Source organism: Cibotium barometz, chromosome 4, assembly GCF_041138505.1.
Source record: "Cibotium barometz isolate CiBa-2024 chromosome 4, ASM4113850v1, whole genome shotgun sequence".
In the NCBI taxonomy this organism is placed as follows: domain Eukaryota; kingdom Viridiplantae; phylum Streptophyta; class Polypodiopsida; order Cyatheales; family Cibotiaceae; genus Cibotium; species Cibotium barometz.
The window spans coordinates 8577747-8592659 of record NC_141049.1 but is presented as its reverse complement, the minus strand read 5'-3'; the positions used below and the strand labels follow the sequence as shown (position 1 = coordinate 8592659).

Below are 14913 nucleotides of genomic sequence, written 5' to 3'. Positions count from 1 at the left end.
ATTCTCAGTGTAGACGCACTATTAGACGCCCTATTACACGCATAAATAGACGCCCTAACACACACGTAAATAGACGTGCTGTTAGATGCAGTGTTAGATTCTCAGTGTAGACGCCCTAATAGACGTGTCAATACACGCGCAAATACACGCGCTATTAGATGCGCCCGTAATTTCTCTATTCAAGCAACGCCTATAGATGCGCCCGCTATTTTGCACGTCTATCAAGCGCGTTTATAGTTGCTTTGTGTTGTTGTGAGAGCATTAGAAAAAGAAGAAGATAATAAGGACCTAGTTGAAATAAACCAAAGCTTGGCACTCACATGTAGCACACCAAATCAATGGGAACAAGCCACGATGGGGATATAATGAAGTAAGTAAAGGCTGTGTAAATGGTTAAAAGCTGGATGAAGTAATCTATATGAGAGGAGCGTGACATATGATCTCATATATGACAGATGACCTTATATATATATATATATATATATATATATATCCAACAAAGCTTTGTTTTTGCACATTGCGACACAGTAATGTAGGTGAGAGCTCACATAGGATAAAGAGAGATGGTCACACACGTTATAAGGAACGACGATCACGGTGGAGAGGATGATCTAGTTATCCTTAGAGCATTTAAAAAAAGATGGCATAAACCAAAGCTTGGCACTACGGAATCAATATTTAGTAAATGAGTAAATAAAGGCTGTGTGGTGAAAAGAAGGATGGCGTGGCCTGCTTTTAAAAACTCCGGAGCCTATGAACGGAGTCCACGTATGCTGAAAGAGAATTGCCACGTAGGCTGCACGCGGACTGCTTTTCACGCGGCCTAAAATGCATATAAAACCCGGGAGGGTTTTGTTTCTTGATTGTCGTCGAACCTTGTCGTCGTCGCGATGGTGAACTCCTCCTCTGTGGTTGTTGGCGGATGGGAGACGGTGAGGCTGCTGGGGAAGGGTGGGTGTGGCACGGTGCACCTGGCTGTGGACTCCACCTCGGGACGCCAATTGGCGGTGAAGACGGTGCTCTGCGACACCTTGGCGCGGAGGGAGGACGTGGAGAACGAGGTGGCCATCCTGCAGAGCTTGCAGGATGATGCAGCAGGCGGCTGCCCTAACCTCATCAAGTGGCTGGGCTGCGAGAGCAGCAGCGTGGACGGCCAAGAGGTGAAGAGGGTGTTCTTGGAGTACATGGCGGGCGGGAGCCTAGAAGGGCTGGTGCAGGAGCAGGGCTGTCTGCTGGAATCGGAGGCAAGGGTCTTTGCCAGGGCCATCTTAAAAGGCCTGGACTTTCTTCACGCGCAAGGCATCGTGCACGGCGACGTGAAGTGCGCTAATGTCTTGCTGGGGCCGTCGAGTACCGGTGTGCATGATATTGCTGAGAAGCGAGATGTAAAGCTTGCAGATTTTGGCATCAGCAGGAGGTGTGCAGGGCAGGGCAAGGTGGGCAGCTTAGTTGGTGGACGGCCGCCGGAAGGCGCCACCAGGGGCACCCTCTCCCACATGGCACCCGAGCTCGGCCCGAAGAGGGGCCCCTCTCCGGCCTCCGATGTGTGGAGCTTTGGGTGCACGGTGGTGGAGATGTTGCAGGCCGGATGTCCACCTTGGGGCCGTGGTGTGGAGGCGCTGGTGCGGCAGGTTGTTCACGGGGAGGCCCCTTGCCTTCCCTTATCTCTCTCCCCTACCTGCAAAGATTTTGTGCTCAAGTGCTTGAGGCCGGACCCCGAAGCCCGATGGACCGCCCACCGGCTGCTTCGCCACCCCTTCCTTGCGGAGCATCGTGAACATGGAATTAGGGCATCACAGCCCAGTTTTCTTGGTGCTGCTGCTGCTGCTGCAGCACGTGATCTTCAGCTGCAGTGGCCGCGTAAGAAGAGTACTGATCGCCATCATCTTCCTATGTATACGGGCCGCAGCTCGCTGGCCAGGCTCTTCCACCATGGCAACAACGTTGTAGTGCCACTGCCAACCACAGACGTAGTCTCCAGCTCCTGTGCGCCCATGCTACAGCTCGCTGACGCATCACCCAGCTCGATGCCTTCATCACGTGTGGCTGTTGCTGCTGTTTGAAGAGATCATACGTGTGGCTGTTGCTGCTGTTTGAAGAAGAGCATATGGCAACGGCCTCAGAAGACAGGCACGCTTAATTATTCCCTCGAATGAGGAAGACACATAAATCCAAAGAAATTGCCTACTGAGTCTAATTAGTGAATGTGCGGCGGCAGACGCTTATAGTGTCCAATTATATAGACACTGCTTAATGGCTATGTGAATGAATTATAAGGTCAGCTCTCTGCTGCTGCTGTACTATGGAAGAGACTCTTATTTTATAATTGAGTGAAAGGCTTAATTAATTCTACTTGGTTTGCCTTGGCAATGCAAGAAATCAGTGATTCTGTGCGAGAAAATCTTTGTCCCAGCAGTCCGCCTTGATGTTGCCCACGCTAAGTGCATCACACATGCTGACTTTTTGTTGCGTGTAACAGTTCAGCTGGAGTTTAGTCGATGTGAGCCTACTCATCATGCCCTCACCTTCATGCTAGCCCGTGCACCCTTCCATTAGATGATTATAGATATAGATGCTACTACACACCAAAATTTGCAAAATCGCCGGCCCTCTTTTTTTTATGAAGAATACAAACCTAGCTAGCTCTGCAGTACATGTTAGAGTACAGTTAGAGTGCCCTAAAAGCGAAAGACAGTGAAGAAACAAAAGGAGACGAGGACTCTTATTAATTCCAAAAAGAACACAAGTAATAACGCAGCAACCTTACAGAGCATGACCTAGCAAGCAAGCTTACAGAGCATGAGCTGACTATATATCACGCCAAATAAACTCCAATTCGAATCACTTTATGCCATGAGTGTCTCCCTCCCTTCTGGGCCGGAAAGGGAGAGTTGCTCGCTAGACAACTTTTAGGGTAGCATGGCGAGTGCTATATACATATGTAAACATATGCGCAGGAAGACCATAAAATGACCTATGAGACCAAATCGCTATGGATCCTATTAGGCCTATTTTCACACATACACACACATATACCAAAGTGGTATCGATCCTTTAAGACCTATTGAAAGTCAGACACCAACAACATATATCACACCCACACCTGACTTTTTCACAACCTCTAATACCCCACATCCACACTACTCTACTCCTTTCTTGCTCTCGTTTCGAAGGAAATCCTATCTATCATCTTCACATAAAAAACTGGATTGATCCCAAGAAATTTAATATCCCAGCAGAGTAAACAAGCCTCCATCGTAGCCTCAGTAGCGCACCTTAACAGTAGGTATTGTGCCAACCGGGTTCTCAATAAAAGCCACAAATGTGTGATCCACTTGCTTTTCCTTACGGTACCATCTGTGTGTTGTTTTGGGCCCAAATCTGCGGGGCCTTTTCTTCTCAATCTAGCAAGTCCACATTAGGGAGTAACCCCAAGTATACAAGAAGCTCAGCCAATATAAAGGGGGCATCATTATGAGATATTCCTCTGTAAGTTTTGAATCAGCACATCCGTGACTCCAAAGACTTGATTTTATTTACATTAAAGAAAGACCAACACATGCAAATGCATTTATACATCAACTCCGAATCCTGCAGTCCTCTACACTCTCATTTCTGCTGGTCCAAACTCCCATAAGATGCAATCTCTAATAATGTTAAAAACCAGTCCACTGCATTCATCTCATTAATTGCCCATTTCCCAAGAAGCCAATCCTCCCAAAAAAATTGTAAATTTAATCCCTTCTGTATCCACCTCATCGTCATTTTGCTCCAAGTGCTTCTTAGGGAAGGGCAGTCGCAAAACAGATGCTTACCACTCTGGCAGAGAAAGACTTGCATCTGGGGCATACACCACTAGCCATGTATGTTTCTTATGTGCATCTTATACTCCATAGGAAGTGCCAAACCTTCCACAAAAAAACCTGAAACTTTCTAAGCATCTGAGAGTTCCATAGCACATGCCATCTCTTTTTCCAACTTGCCACACTCCACTTTACATTCCATATTTTATTACGGTGCATAACATTAGCATCTCCCTTTCTCATGAGAGCATAAATGTCTTTAGTTTCTCCATCCTTTAGTTTGACACCATTAGACCATACCCAATCCTTGATCCAGATTGAAATATCTATGGTGGTGGAACATAACTCCATTGTTTTGTGAAACCGGGCATGGATCTGGTTGATTGACCTTGCTGGTCCTCAACGGATGAGTCCATGGCTCTTTTATATGGATCTGTTGGTTGATCTTGCTGATCTTCCACGGAGATTCCATTTTGTTATGTGAATATATTGCCGGTTACTATGAGCTAGGAACTATCGAAAAGGCCCCTGAGTGAACAGGTGGTGAGCGTTGCCAATGATGCCATAAGTACACCGATGAATGAATGATTGGAAATATAGATTCAACCAGAGATTTTGAGGATTGTTCCAACACCTCCATCGTCAAATCTCTCTCTTTTTTGGTTAACTGAATCTCCAGGAATAATGCATTTAACTCTTTCCATCTAGCATTATTACTGTCCCAACAATCAGCTAGGTGTCTAATACCTCTGTCATTAAGGCACTTAGCTAGCTCAGTATCCAATGATGCAAGAGGAGGGTCAAACTTGTGAGTCCACCATAACCCAAGTGACAACATGGAATTCCCAGATACTCTCCCTCCATTATCCTAGACCAAAAGGCTCGTATTCTCTTTCCAGCTGTTGCAAAGCATTTTACAAAAATGAGAGCATGTAATTTTCAGAGGAGTAGCTGAAAACAATTTGTCTATCCAAGTTAAGTTCCCCCATTTCCCTCTGGCCAAGACCTTAGTCACAGTTCCACCATCTCCCTTATCATCAAAAACCAAGTGGAGGATTGAGAGAGCATCCTAGGTAGCATCAAGCTGCTTCTAGCTTCACAATGGGTGGGCAGATGTATGATACCAATGCCTCCTTCATTTTTGGGCACTGCCAATTTCTCCCAAGCCAACCATGCAGGAACTCTTTTCTTACCTACATCATTTCTCCATAGGAAATCCCTCATAGGACCAATAATCTCCTTCCAGTGACACTTTCGGTATTTAAGCACTGCACTTAGAAACATAACATAGGCATTCAACACTTAGTTTCATAAATCAATTTTGATATGAAAGGGTACTCTCAGACCTTCCCACTTCTTTAATTTCTCAAAAAACCTGTTTATGGCCCACATGACCAGTTGTTTATTCGTAAGACCCATCTCAAAGGGAACTCCAAGCAGCCTCACTATGTGGCCCTTTTGTACAACCTCACATCCCCATCTCTGGAGATCAAAATCATTATCTTGTGTCAAACTTATGATCCTAGATTTTAGAATATTGCATTTAGACCCTGAGACATTAGCAAACTCCTAAACAATATTTAAGGCCATTCTCATATTGCTGTTCTCAGCTTTTAAAAATAAAAGAGAATCATCAGCAAAACACTGATTGACCAGCTGCTCACTATGTTTGAGTTTTAAGCCAGTAATCTTGCCTTACCTACAGGCCAGCATAGGATCAAAGGATGAGAAGCCAGTAATCTTGTCTCCCTCCCTTCGAGGCCGGATAGTTGCTGGATATAAGAAGGGAGAGTTGCTCGCTAGTTAGTTAGAGGCTGGGGCATGGGGTAATTTTTAAGGGTAGCATGGCGAGTGCTATATACATATGTAAACATATACACCAGAAGACCATAAAATGGCCTATAAGACCAAAGTGGTATCGAGCCTTTCAAACCTATTTTAACAACTTTAAGGGTAGCATGGCGAGTGCTATATACATATGTAAACATATCCGCCGAAAGACCCTAAAATGGCCTATGGTATCGATCATTTTAGACCTATTTTAACACATACACACACATATACCAAAGTGGTATCAATCCTTTTAGACCTATTTTAACACACATACACGCACACACACATACATATATAAACTAAAAATTATCAAATGGAAAGGAATGCATAATCTCTATGTATCGAGCCTTTTAGCCCTATTTTGACAACTTTAAGAATAGCATGGTGAGTGCTATATACATATGTAAACATATGCACCGGAAGACCTATTTTAACACATACACACACATATACCAAAGTGGTATCGATCCTTTTAACCTCACAAAGCAGATAAACTAGCAAGCAGTTAGAACGTCCAAAAGCTAAAAAGCTTATAACTGTGGAAGCGAGTAAGCCCACAAGCCTGTAATTTTACAAGTTGGTAAGCCTACATGCACATAATTTCATTGTAAGCCAATAAGCCCACATGTTGGTAAAAGCTGGTAAGCATACAAGTCTTCAACAAGTCTGCAAGTTGACAATGCCACAAGCCCCCAAGCAAACAAGTTCTTTTTTTTTTGTAAGACCACAAGCCTACGAGCCCATAATCCCACAAGCCTACAATCCAATAAACCCATAAGTTAGCAAGTCCATAATTTTGGAAGTCGGTAATCTAGTAAGGTCGCAAGCTGATAAATTCGCGTGTATACTGGCATCTAAATTCGCGTGTATACTGGTTTCAGAAACATGTGTATAAGTGTGTGTATATACACGCAATTATACACGCATCAATACATGCATCAATACACGCTTTATTAAGAAAAACTAAATTCCTTTACAAAATTAAAAAGTATTTTCTTTAAACCATCTCATAGTAAATTACAATATATATTATTACACAATCCCACTACATGTATTTACAACAATGAAATATATTCAAAAATAAATCATGAGATAATGAAAAGACAACATATACAATAGAAATGTCATCAATTTAGAACAATACAGTGATGGATTGGTTAGGGTTCGATCTCATCTTCAATAAGATCCATCCTTGCCAAATGATCAACATCAATATCCATTTGATCAATTTGTAAGGCTACGATTAAATTTATTCCACTATGGATATTCTGTCCATTGATAATGGTATCGATGTCCTTATCATCCTCATCAACATCACCATCATCCTCAATGGTAGGGTCATTCTCATGATGATGAGAAATGGCACGCTCATCCTCATTATCATGATCATCTCTTATTTCTTGATCATCGATCACAACATCTTCATTAGCATGTTCGACATCATCTTCATTGCGGCTTGTTACATCCTCCATATGCTCCATATCAGTGAATGCATTATACATCACTTTGGAACGTGGTGCAATAGGGATGATGTACCACCATTTAATGTCATGCACCATTGGCAGATAGATAACCTACTCAAATACACATACTGCAGTAATTAATTAGCATATCAAAAGTCAAGGGGTACGCGAGCTTAGATATATATGTACATGAAACACATTAGTAAAAAAATGCATACCTGCTCACATTGTTATGGCAATACGAGCCTATCTTTCTTTGTTTGCCAAAACTTTGTAGAGTCAATAGTTACATAGCCACTTGCATGGCGTTTTACCATTGCATTAGGCCCTTTTTCCACCACGTTCATTTGCCATTTGACATCCAAAACATACACAAAACTTTGTAGAGTCAATAGTTACATAGCCACTTGCATGGCGTTTTATCATTGCATTAGGCCCTTTTTCCACCACGTTCATTTGCCATTTGACATTCAAAACATACACAAAGAAGCGACGAAAGTCAAGCCTAAATATGTCTTGGATTGTGCCACAATAATCATCCATTTTTCCATTAGCTCCCTCAAAGCTACTAATGACACTGCAATCTTGTGTATTCCTCTTTTCATCAATTCTTTGTGTTCGAAAATGCTTGCCTTCACACCATATAGCATTGAACATAGTGCACTGGACCAAAATAGAAGCAATATTTGTGTAAGCAATGTGAATAAATATTAAAAGAAAATCACTTACAATTAATGCAAAACATTAGTTCTATGTATCTTTAATATGCATCCTCGTGCATACTCCCATTCTTCTGCCATGATATGTAGCCCCTCGTCGCTCTCTGCTCTCTCCATTTCCTCATGCAACCAATCAACATGGATATCATTCGGAAGTGTTGCTAGATGCTTAGGGTACGTCTTACGAGAGCCATGTTGTCTCCAAAAGAGACCTCTTTCTGCTTGCCTTTTTGTCTTTGCATCCTCATATCTTGTAACCCATCTGCTCATCACATCACTATTAAGGATGCAAGTAAAATTGAGATCATCAATCAATGTTCTGTCAATTACTTTACTCTGTCCTTTTCCTTGAGGCACAATAGAGGTCATCCTCAAGTCCTCTTCATTGCTCCGGGACAAAGAGCTATCCACTTGACCAAGAAATTCTAAAATATATACAAGAGACTCTTGTATCAACCAACCCTCGGCCATGCTTCCTTCGGGCCTTGCACTTTGCCTCACAAAGTCTTCTAAGGTCTTCATGAAGTGCTCTAGGAGAAACATCCAACGTGCATGAACAGTGCCACATAAAGCAATTTCGTCCACTAAATGCACAATGAGATGTAGTTGACTTGTGAGAATGGTTCGCGGAAAAGTCTCCTCTACCAAACAAATGACCTCCACTGCCATAACACGCGCATCATCCAACGTGGCTGGATCAATTGCTTTGGAACTAACATATTTGAAAAATAAATGAATAGTACGTTATACCTCATGCACGTTCATTTTGCAAGGTATAATGCAGGGTGATCTGACATGGGTTTTACATACCTCACAAGCTCGCCCATCTTATAAATACATTTTTTCAAACTCTTATTTGCACAATGGTCGATGCTAGTAGGTAGTATGAACTGCGTACATAAGAGCACATGTATGTATGGGTTATGGCATTACAAAATTTAATTTCAACGTACAAGACTTGGAAAACACTTACTTGGAGCATCTTATGCCAATCGTGGGACTTCAGCCCATATAGTTGCTCAACGCCTCTTTTCTTAGTGATGTCCTTTCTTGATCGCCATTGATGGTGGAAGGTTGTAATTCACCAACACAACTGGCCACACGCTGTATGCGGTGCTTTTGAAACCAAATGGATTCACTCCATCCATACCTAGGCCAAGTCTCAAGTTTCTGGGCTCTGTTTTAAAGCTGGGCCACTCATCTTCAATATGCTTCCAAGCAGGAGTGTCTGCGGGAATTCTCCACATGCCATCATCCGATCGATGTAAGGAATGCCATGACATGAGCTCTGCTATGGATTTGCACTTGAACATGTGTTTGATGCAAGGAATTATAGGAAAGTGTCGCAAGACTTTACGAGAGGTACATCAAAACTCTTCACATCTGTTCTATACCTTGCTTCACCACAAGTGGGACAATGTCGAGCCTCCTTATGCGTCCCATGAAAGAGAATGCAATCATTGACGCATGCATGTATGCGATCATAATCCAATCCTCCAAGAGATGTCCCAACCACACATCGCGATTACGATGACGCAATTGTCTCATCCTCACCAGAACTGCTTGAGGAGGTTGATGACATCCTAACACAAACCAGAAAACACAAAATCATAATCATTTTTTAGTGAAAGTATAAAAGTCACGTGTATTAACGCGGCTAGATCCTAAAAATTGCGTGTATTGACGCGGCTAGATCCTAAAAATTACGTGTATTAATGCGGCTACATCCATAAAATCGTGTGTATTAACGTGGCTACATTTAAAAATCGCGTGTATCAACGTGGCTACATCCTAAAAATCACGTGTATAAACACGGCTGATTTATTATAAACACAAAAATACACGTGTTTTTACACACGATGACCTGTTCAACCTAAAAATAACCCGCCTTCCCCAAATAAACATTTTCAAAAAATAGATCTGCTCTCCTTCGTCGTCGCCTCTTCCAACAGAGCACTAAACCTAAGTGCAAGGAGCAGACAAGGAGCACACACGGGTGAAGGAAATCGACCAAAAAGAAGACTCACTTTTTCAGAGGTACGTCAGTTTGTCCTTTGCCCTGTCTCTTTCCTCAGATTTATTTATGCTATTGTCTCTTTCCTTTATGGGTTTGTCTCCGTCCTTCTCCTTCTTTGGTTGTCATCTGGTGAACGATTGTGACAGGCGACAGTGGGCCTTTTATAAGGACGATTTGTTAGAGGTCGATCACTTTCAAATTTTTTTTTTCGTAGGCCACGTGTAGAAACGCGTGTATGTCTACGTGTATCCTATCTGCACAGACGGTTCACGCGCATATACACACATTTTTGGACGGGTGTATACACGCATTTCTGGACGGGTGTATACATGCGACTGTGTTTTTCCATTCTATGGTCTTAGAGCTGATAGGTGGCTTGGATGATGGTATTTGTGAGTCAAGAGACAGCCCATGATGTACATGAGGATGGTGATAGTCATGCATGCAATAATGTGTGTGCAACCTTTGAAGATAACCACACAAGATGGATGTTGTGGTGATAGTGATGTAGTTTTTAAAGAGTTGTAGGAGGATAACTCTATAGTTCTGAGTGTTGTTGAAGATGTGATTTCTCTAGATAGTGATGTCAGTTTGATGGTGAAAAATCATATGTGCTAGCTTGCATTTGTGCTTTGATGCAATCATGTATATACTTTTATTTTTGCAGATTCTTTATGGATCCAGGTTCTTCATCTGATCCATTTGTGTACAGCAATTGGCTGATGGAGATGCTAAATCATTTTGGGTGCCATCCTGGTCGAGTTGAGCTTACAGAGTACATGTATGCCCATCCTCCTCCTTCCATGCCTGGTGTCTATACCCCTACCGCGAGTATCTAGGGCACTCCACTGCCGTCTATGCCTACGAGTCCGACCAGACGGCATGCAGCTTCTCCTCTTCCATGCCCACCGAGGAGACATACCTCGTCCCAGACACACTCATGCACACCCTCCCAAGCACCGTCACGTCAGGGCTCATAGCCACGATCACGTACTCCCTCAGAGCCACCGTCATGTCAGGGCTCACAGCCACCGTCACGTAGATAATCCCCCAGCCGTGACTCCACCCGCAGCAGTAGGAAGAGTGGGAGTGGAGGATGCGGCGGGTGCTTTGGTGGGGGAGGTAGTAGGGCAGATAGAGGGAGAAGAGTTAGAGGAGACAGTTCGGATGAGGAGGAGATGAGAGAGGTGGAGGGAGTGATCTGGTATGATGTGACGGATAGGGGCGGGATAATGATGGATGCGAGGGGAAAAGAGGTAATGGAGTACATGCGTGGGGTAGTATCAAACTTGTATAGAAATTGTTTTATTAGATTAAAAGATCAAAATAGCCGATTAGTTGGGGAGGTGATAGAGGTCGTACATAGTTGGTACCGCAATCCCCCACATGCTACATTCTCGGATGTATGGGAAAGGACACGAATAAGGGAGATCTTAAGTAATAAAAGATCTCACCTTGAAAAACTCGCGTACGATGATGGGCTAAATGTAGCTGCATGTGGCTATCCTGCCGAGAAACCTCACTCCGCACAAACGCGAGTGGAAGGAGGCAAAGAAACGAGCACAGGGTGGCGTGAAGAGTAGGCAGCATGTGGAGGCACGATGGATCCAGATGGAGACCATTGGATCTTCGCATTTCGGATCTGGCGGCGTCGAGTCATGGGAGGCAGAGCTCGTAAGTATCTTGCCACTTTATTTGATTGTTTACTTAATTCATTGATTCTATGATTGTTTTAATCTTACAAATTGTGTTGATTATGATACAGCGATGGGTTATGGGGAGGAAGACCATAGCCCACGATACTGGGTATGCTCGCCGGCATAGCAGACCTGACACCCCGGGACCTCCACCTTATAGACGTGTAGGTGTAGCACGTGCGTTCAAAAGGATGGGTTTTAATATAAATCTCACTTGCAGTTTTAAAAAGAAAGGAGGGGTATTACAATTGTGCCTGGGAAAAATAAAATAAGGAGTGTTTTTATTCACAAAACTTTAGTAGGGTACTATTCTAGTGGTATGACATAATTTTGTTGGGGTCTAGGTAGAGGGTTCAAATCTAGTAGTGTTTTTTGGCCCCACACTTTAAAGTTCTTTTTTTTCTCCACACTCTATTTAACGTTTTTTAAATTTGAAGTGAAGTGTTATAAATTAGTTGCTGTAAAAGAGAGAAGCAATAAAGAAACATCTCACGTAATGATGCTCTCTCTTTACTACTCCCTCCTGCCTTTTGGACGCCACTTCCCCCTTTCTCTATCTTTGTGCAGCTTAATAAAGCTGGCTAACTAAGCTTAATAAAGCTCCTTAGTTTAGGTTTTTACATTATTGGCCAAGGTTAATAATATAATGGCAGCGGGGCCTGTGGTTTTATTGGTGTTGATTAAGCGGAAGATTTCTAAGGTGCGCATTGTCTGTGATCTGTAGAGACATGCGCATACGCCGTTGCACCAAACACGCGGAGATGTGCAAGGTCAGGCGCACGCCGAAACCACAAGGTATAGGGAATTGCATCGACTGAGCGATGGTATACTCTGTTCTGAATATAGCAGGCTGTGGTAACAGCTTCCTGCCAGAAATTTTTTGCTAGTTTTGCAACACTTAACATAGCACGAGCGGAGTCAAGCAGAGTGCGGTTCTTACGCTTGGCGAGGCCATTTTGTTGGGGTGTTGATGGTACTGTACAGCGGTGGACTATTCCGTGTTTTGCTAGGTAATGTTGAAACGATTGATTCTTGTATTCTGATCCATTATCAGATTGGAGAGCTTTTATCTTTTTGTCTAACTGCTTTTCTACTAAATTGTGATATGCTGTGAATGCATGTAAGATTGTGTCTTGTTGTTTATTTTTTAGAAATGAGACGATTGTGAATCTTGTAAAGTCGTCAATGAAAGTGATAAAATATTTATGATTTGTGAGTGATCCGCTGAATGGGACCACAGAGATCTGTATGTATTAATTGTAGTGGAGCTGTAGACCTCTCACCGCGAAGCGGGAACTTATGTTGGGCTGATTTGCCAAAGACACAACCCTCACATAGGGATAGTGAGGATTTGGCTGACAATGTGAAGTTTTTGGCTAATCTTCGCCGGTTCATATGTTGCATAGTTGCAATGTTGAGATGTCCTAGCCGGTAATGCCATAACAGAGTATCATAGTGTAGATTTTCTGTGTGAATAGCAGCATTTGCTTCATGAACAACAGGAGTCCGACCAAGTAAGTAAAGTCGTCGAAATTTTGGACAGGTCACTATGTAAGTGTGACCATTAGGCAAGTGATGCTTAATCAGACAGCAATCGTGTAGAAACTCAAATGCAGTACGAGGACTTGCTATGGACAGCAGGTTCTTGTAAAGATTCGGCACATAGTAAACTTCATCAACAGTAACTATATGTCCATCTGGTAATTCTATTTTTGCAGTGCCAATACCCTCAGCAGTTTGATGTGTTTTATTACCGAATTTAACAGTTATAGTATGATTGAGTGGATGGTAATTAAACAGCCAGCTTTTATGTGTGGTCATGTGTAAGGTTGCTCCTGTATCTAACACCCAAGTATTTGCAACATCAAAATCAGGAAGATGCGATGCCATGAAGACAAGATTGTTTCCATCATCAGATACTGGTGAAGAGTCATGACTATAATCATCATATGGCGACGAATATTGGGACCCGCTTTGAGAACCAGAGGCATAATTTGCCTGCTGCTCTGCTGAGAGCTCTTATTCTTGCCGTTATGCCAGCATTCTGAAGTATGATGACCATGTTTGTTACAGATCTTGCAGTATGGGCTTGTGAATGAAATGCCAGGGCGTGATTGACGAAATCGAGAATTGTTCTGATGTGGCCTCCTCGGTTTATGGAAAGATTTTGATGATGTATTTTTTTAACGGAAGTTCAAGGAGAAGGCCGGGCATACATAGCCATAGCTGTAGATGAAGCTGCTTGTGAAGATGAAGCAGATCTGATTGTATGTTCTTGTATAATGGAAGGGATTAGAATAGGTATGGAGAGATGAGCTGCGGTTCGGGTGGTTATAAAGGGCTGCCATGAAGACCGGAGGGCAGCAAGCAGCAACATAGCCTGCATGTTTTCAGGAAGATTGACACCCGAGAGTGTAGTCTCATCCAGTTGAAGTCGCCACGCCTCTAGGAATTTAGGAACATTCTGATCTTCAGTCATAACTTTATTCACTAGAGTTTTTAGGTTCATGACCTGAGTGGCAACATCTTTATGTTCATGGCTGTCACCATTGAGCTATCAAATGCTCCTCTTATCTTCTTGTGTGAGCTTTGGGCTCTGGATGAGCATACTCCGTAGTGGTGCTCCATCGCTAGGACTGGCACGACGTGATTCGTAGTGCCAGGGATGGGTGGATTGCACACGGTGTATGTTTCTGGATTACCACCGCTAGGACTGGCACGGCGTGATCCGTAGTGCAAGGGACGGGTGGATTGTACACTGTGTGTGTACCTGGAATTGACTTTCCGGTGGGCCTGCTTGTGCCCGGAAATGTCAAGTATTGTGCAAGTACATGAACGGAGATTATCCTTTAACAATGTTGCATTGTGCACTCATGTTTGCCTGCCTTTGAAATGTTTTCGCGTGAACTGGTTTCGTTTGCATGCCTGACATGTGTGTCTAGCTCAGGGGTCAGGGACGCCCTCCCGTGAGCCGTGGAATGCCTTGTCTTCTGACAGGTTTTGTGGCGTGTGAACAGGTGGGAAATCCTTATTTTAATAAGAGTTTTAAGTTATAAGCCTTATAACTTACAGGTTTCATACTTCATTAAAAGTAGGTGGACACTTTATAAGTGTGGGCACCCTCTTTTGGCCTGGGCACCCTTTTATAGCATGTGGGGTGGGGGTTGGCCACCTACCCCACCTACCACACCCAATCCTTTGCATGGGAAGAAGGCGCCTTACTTCCAGCCCTCTCCCTTGCATTCGTGAGGAGAAAAACATGACTGCTTGCTGGGATTTTGAGAAAACAGGCCGTACAGCAGCTGGAGCACTCATTATTCTCATGAAACAGGTCGTACAGCTCCTATTCCAACTATTGTTTGAGGACTGAACCACACAGCA

At 43.3% G+C, this 14913-nt stretch overlaps 1 protein-coding gene across 1 annotated transcript; it reads left to right on the top strand.

Annotated features, from left to right (window-relative positions):
• Positions 1 to 890: 890 nt before the first annotated feature.
• On the top strand, positions 891 to 2063 carry LOC147638865 (mitogen-activated protein kinase kinase kinase ANP1-like). Its single transcript, XM_086784012.1, has one exon. The coding sequence runs from the start codon at positions 891 to 893 to the stop codon at positions 2061 to 2063; it is 1173 nt and encodes a 390-aa protein (XP_086640138.1).
• The last annotated feature ends 12850 nt before the right edge of the window (positions 2064 to 14913 follow it).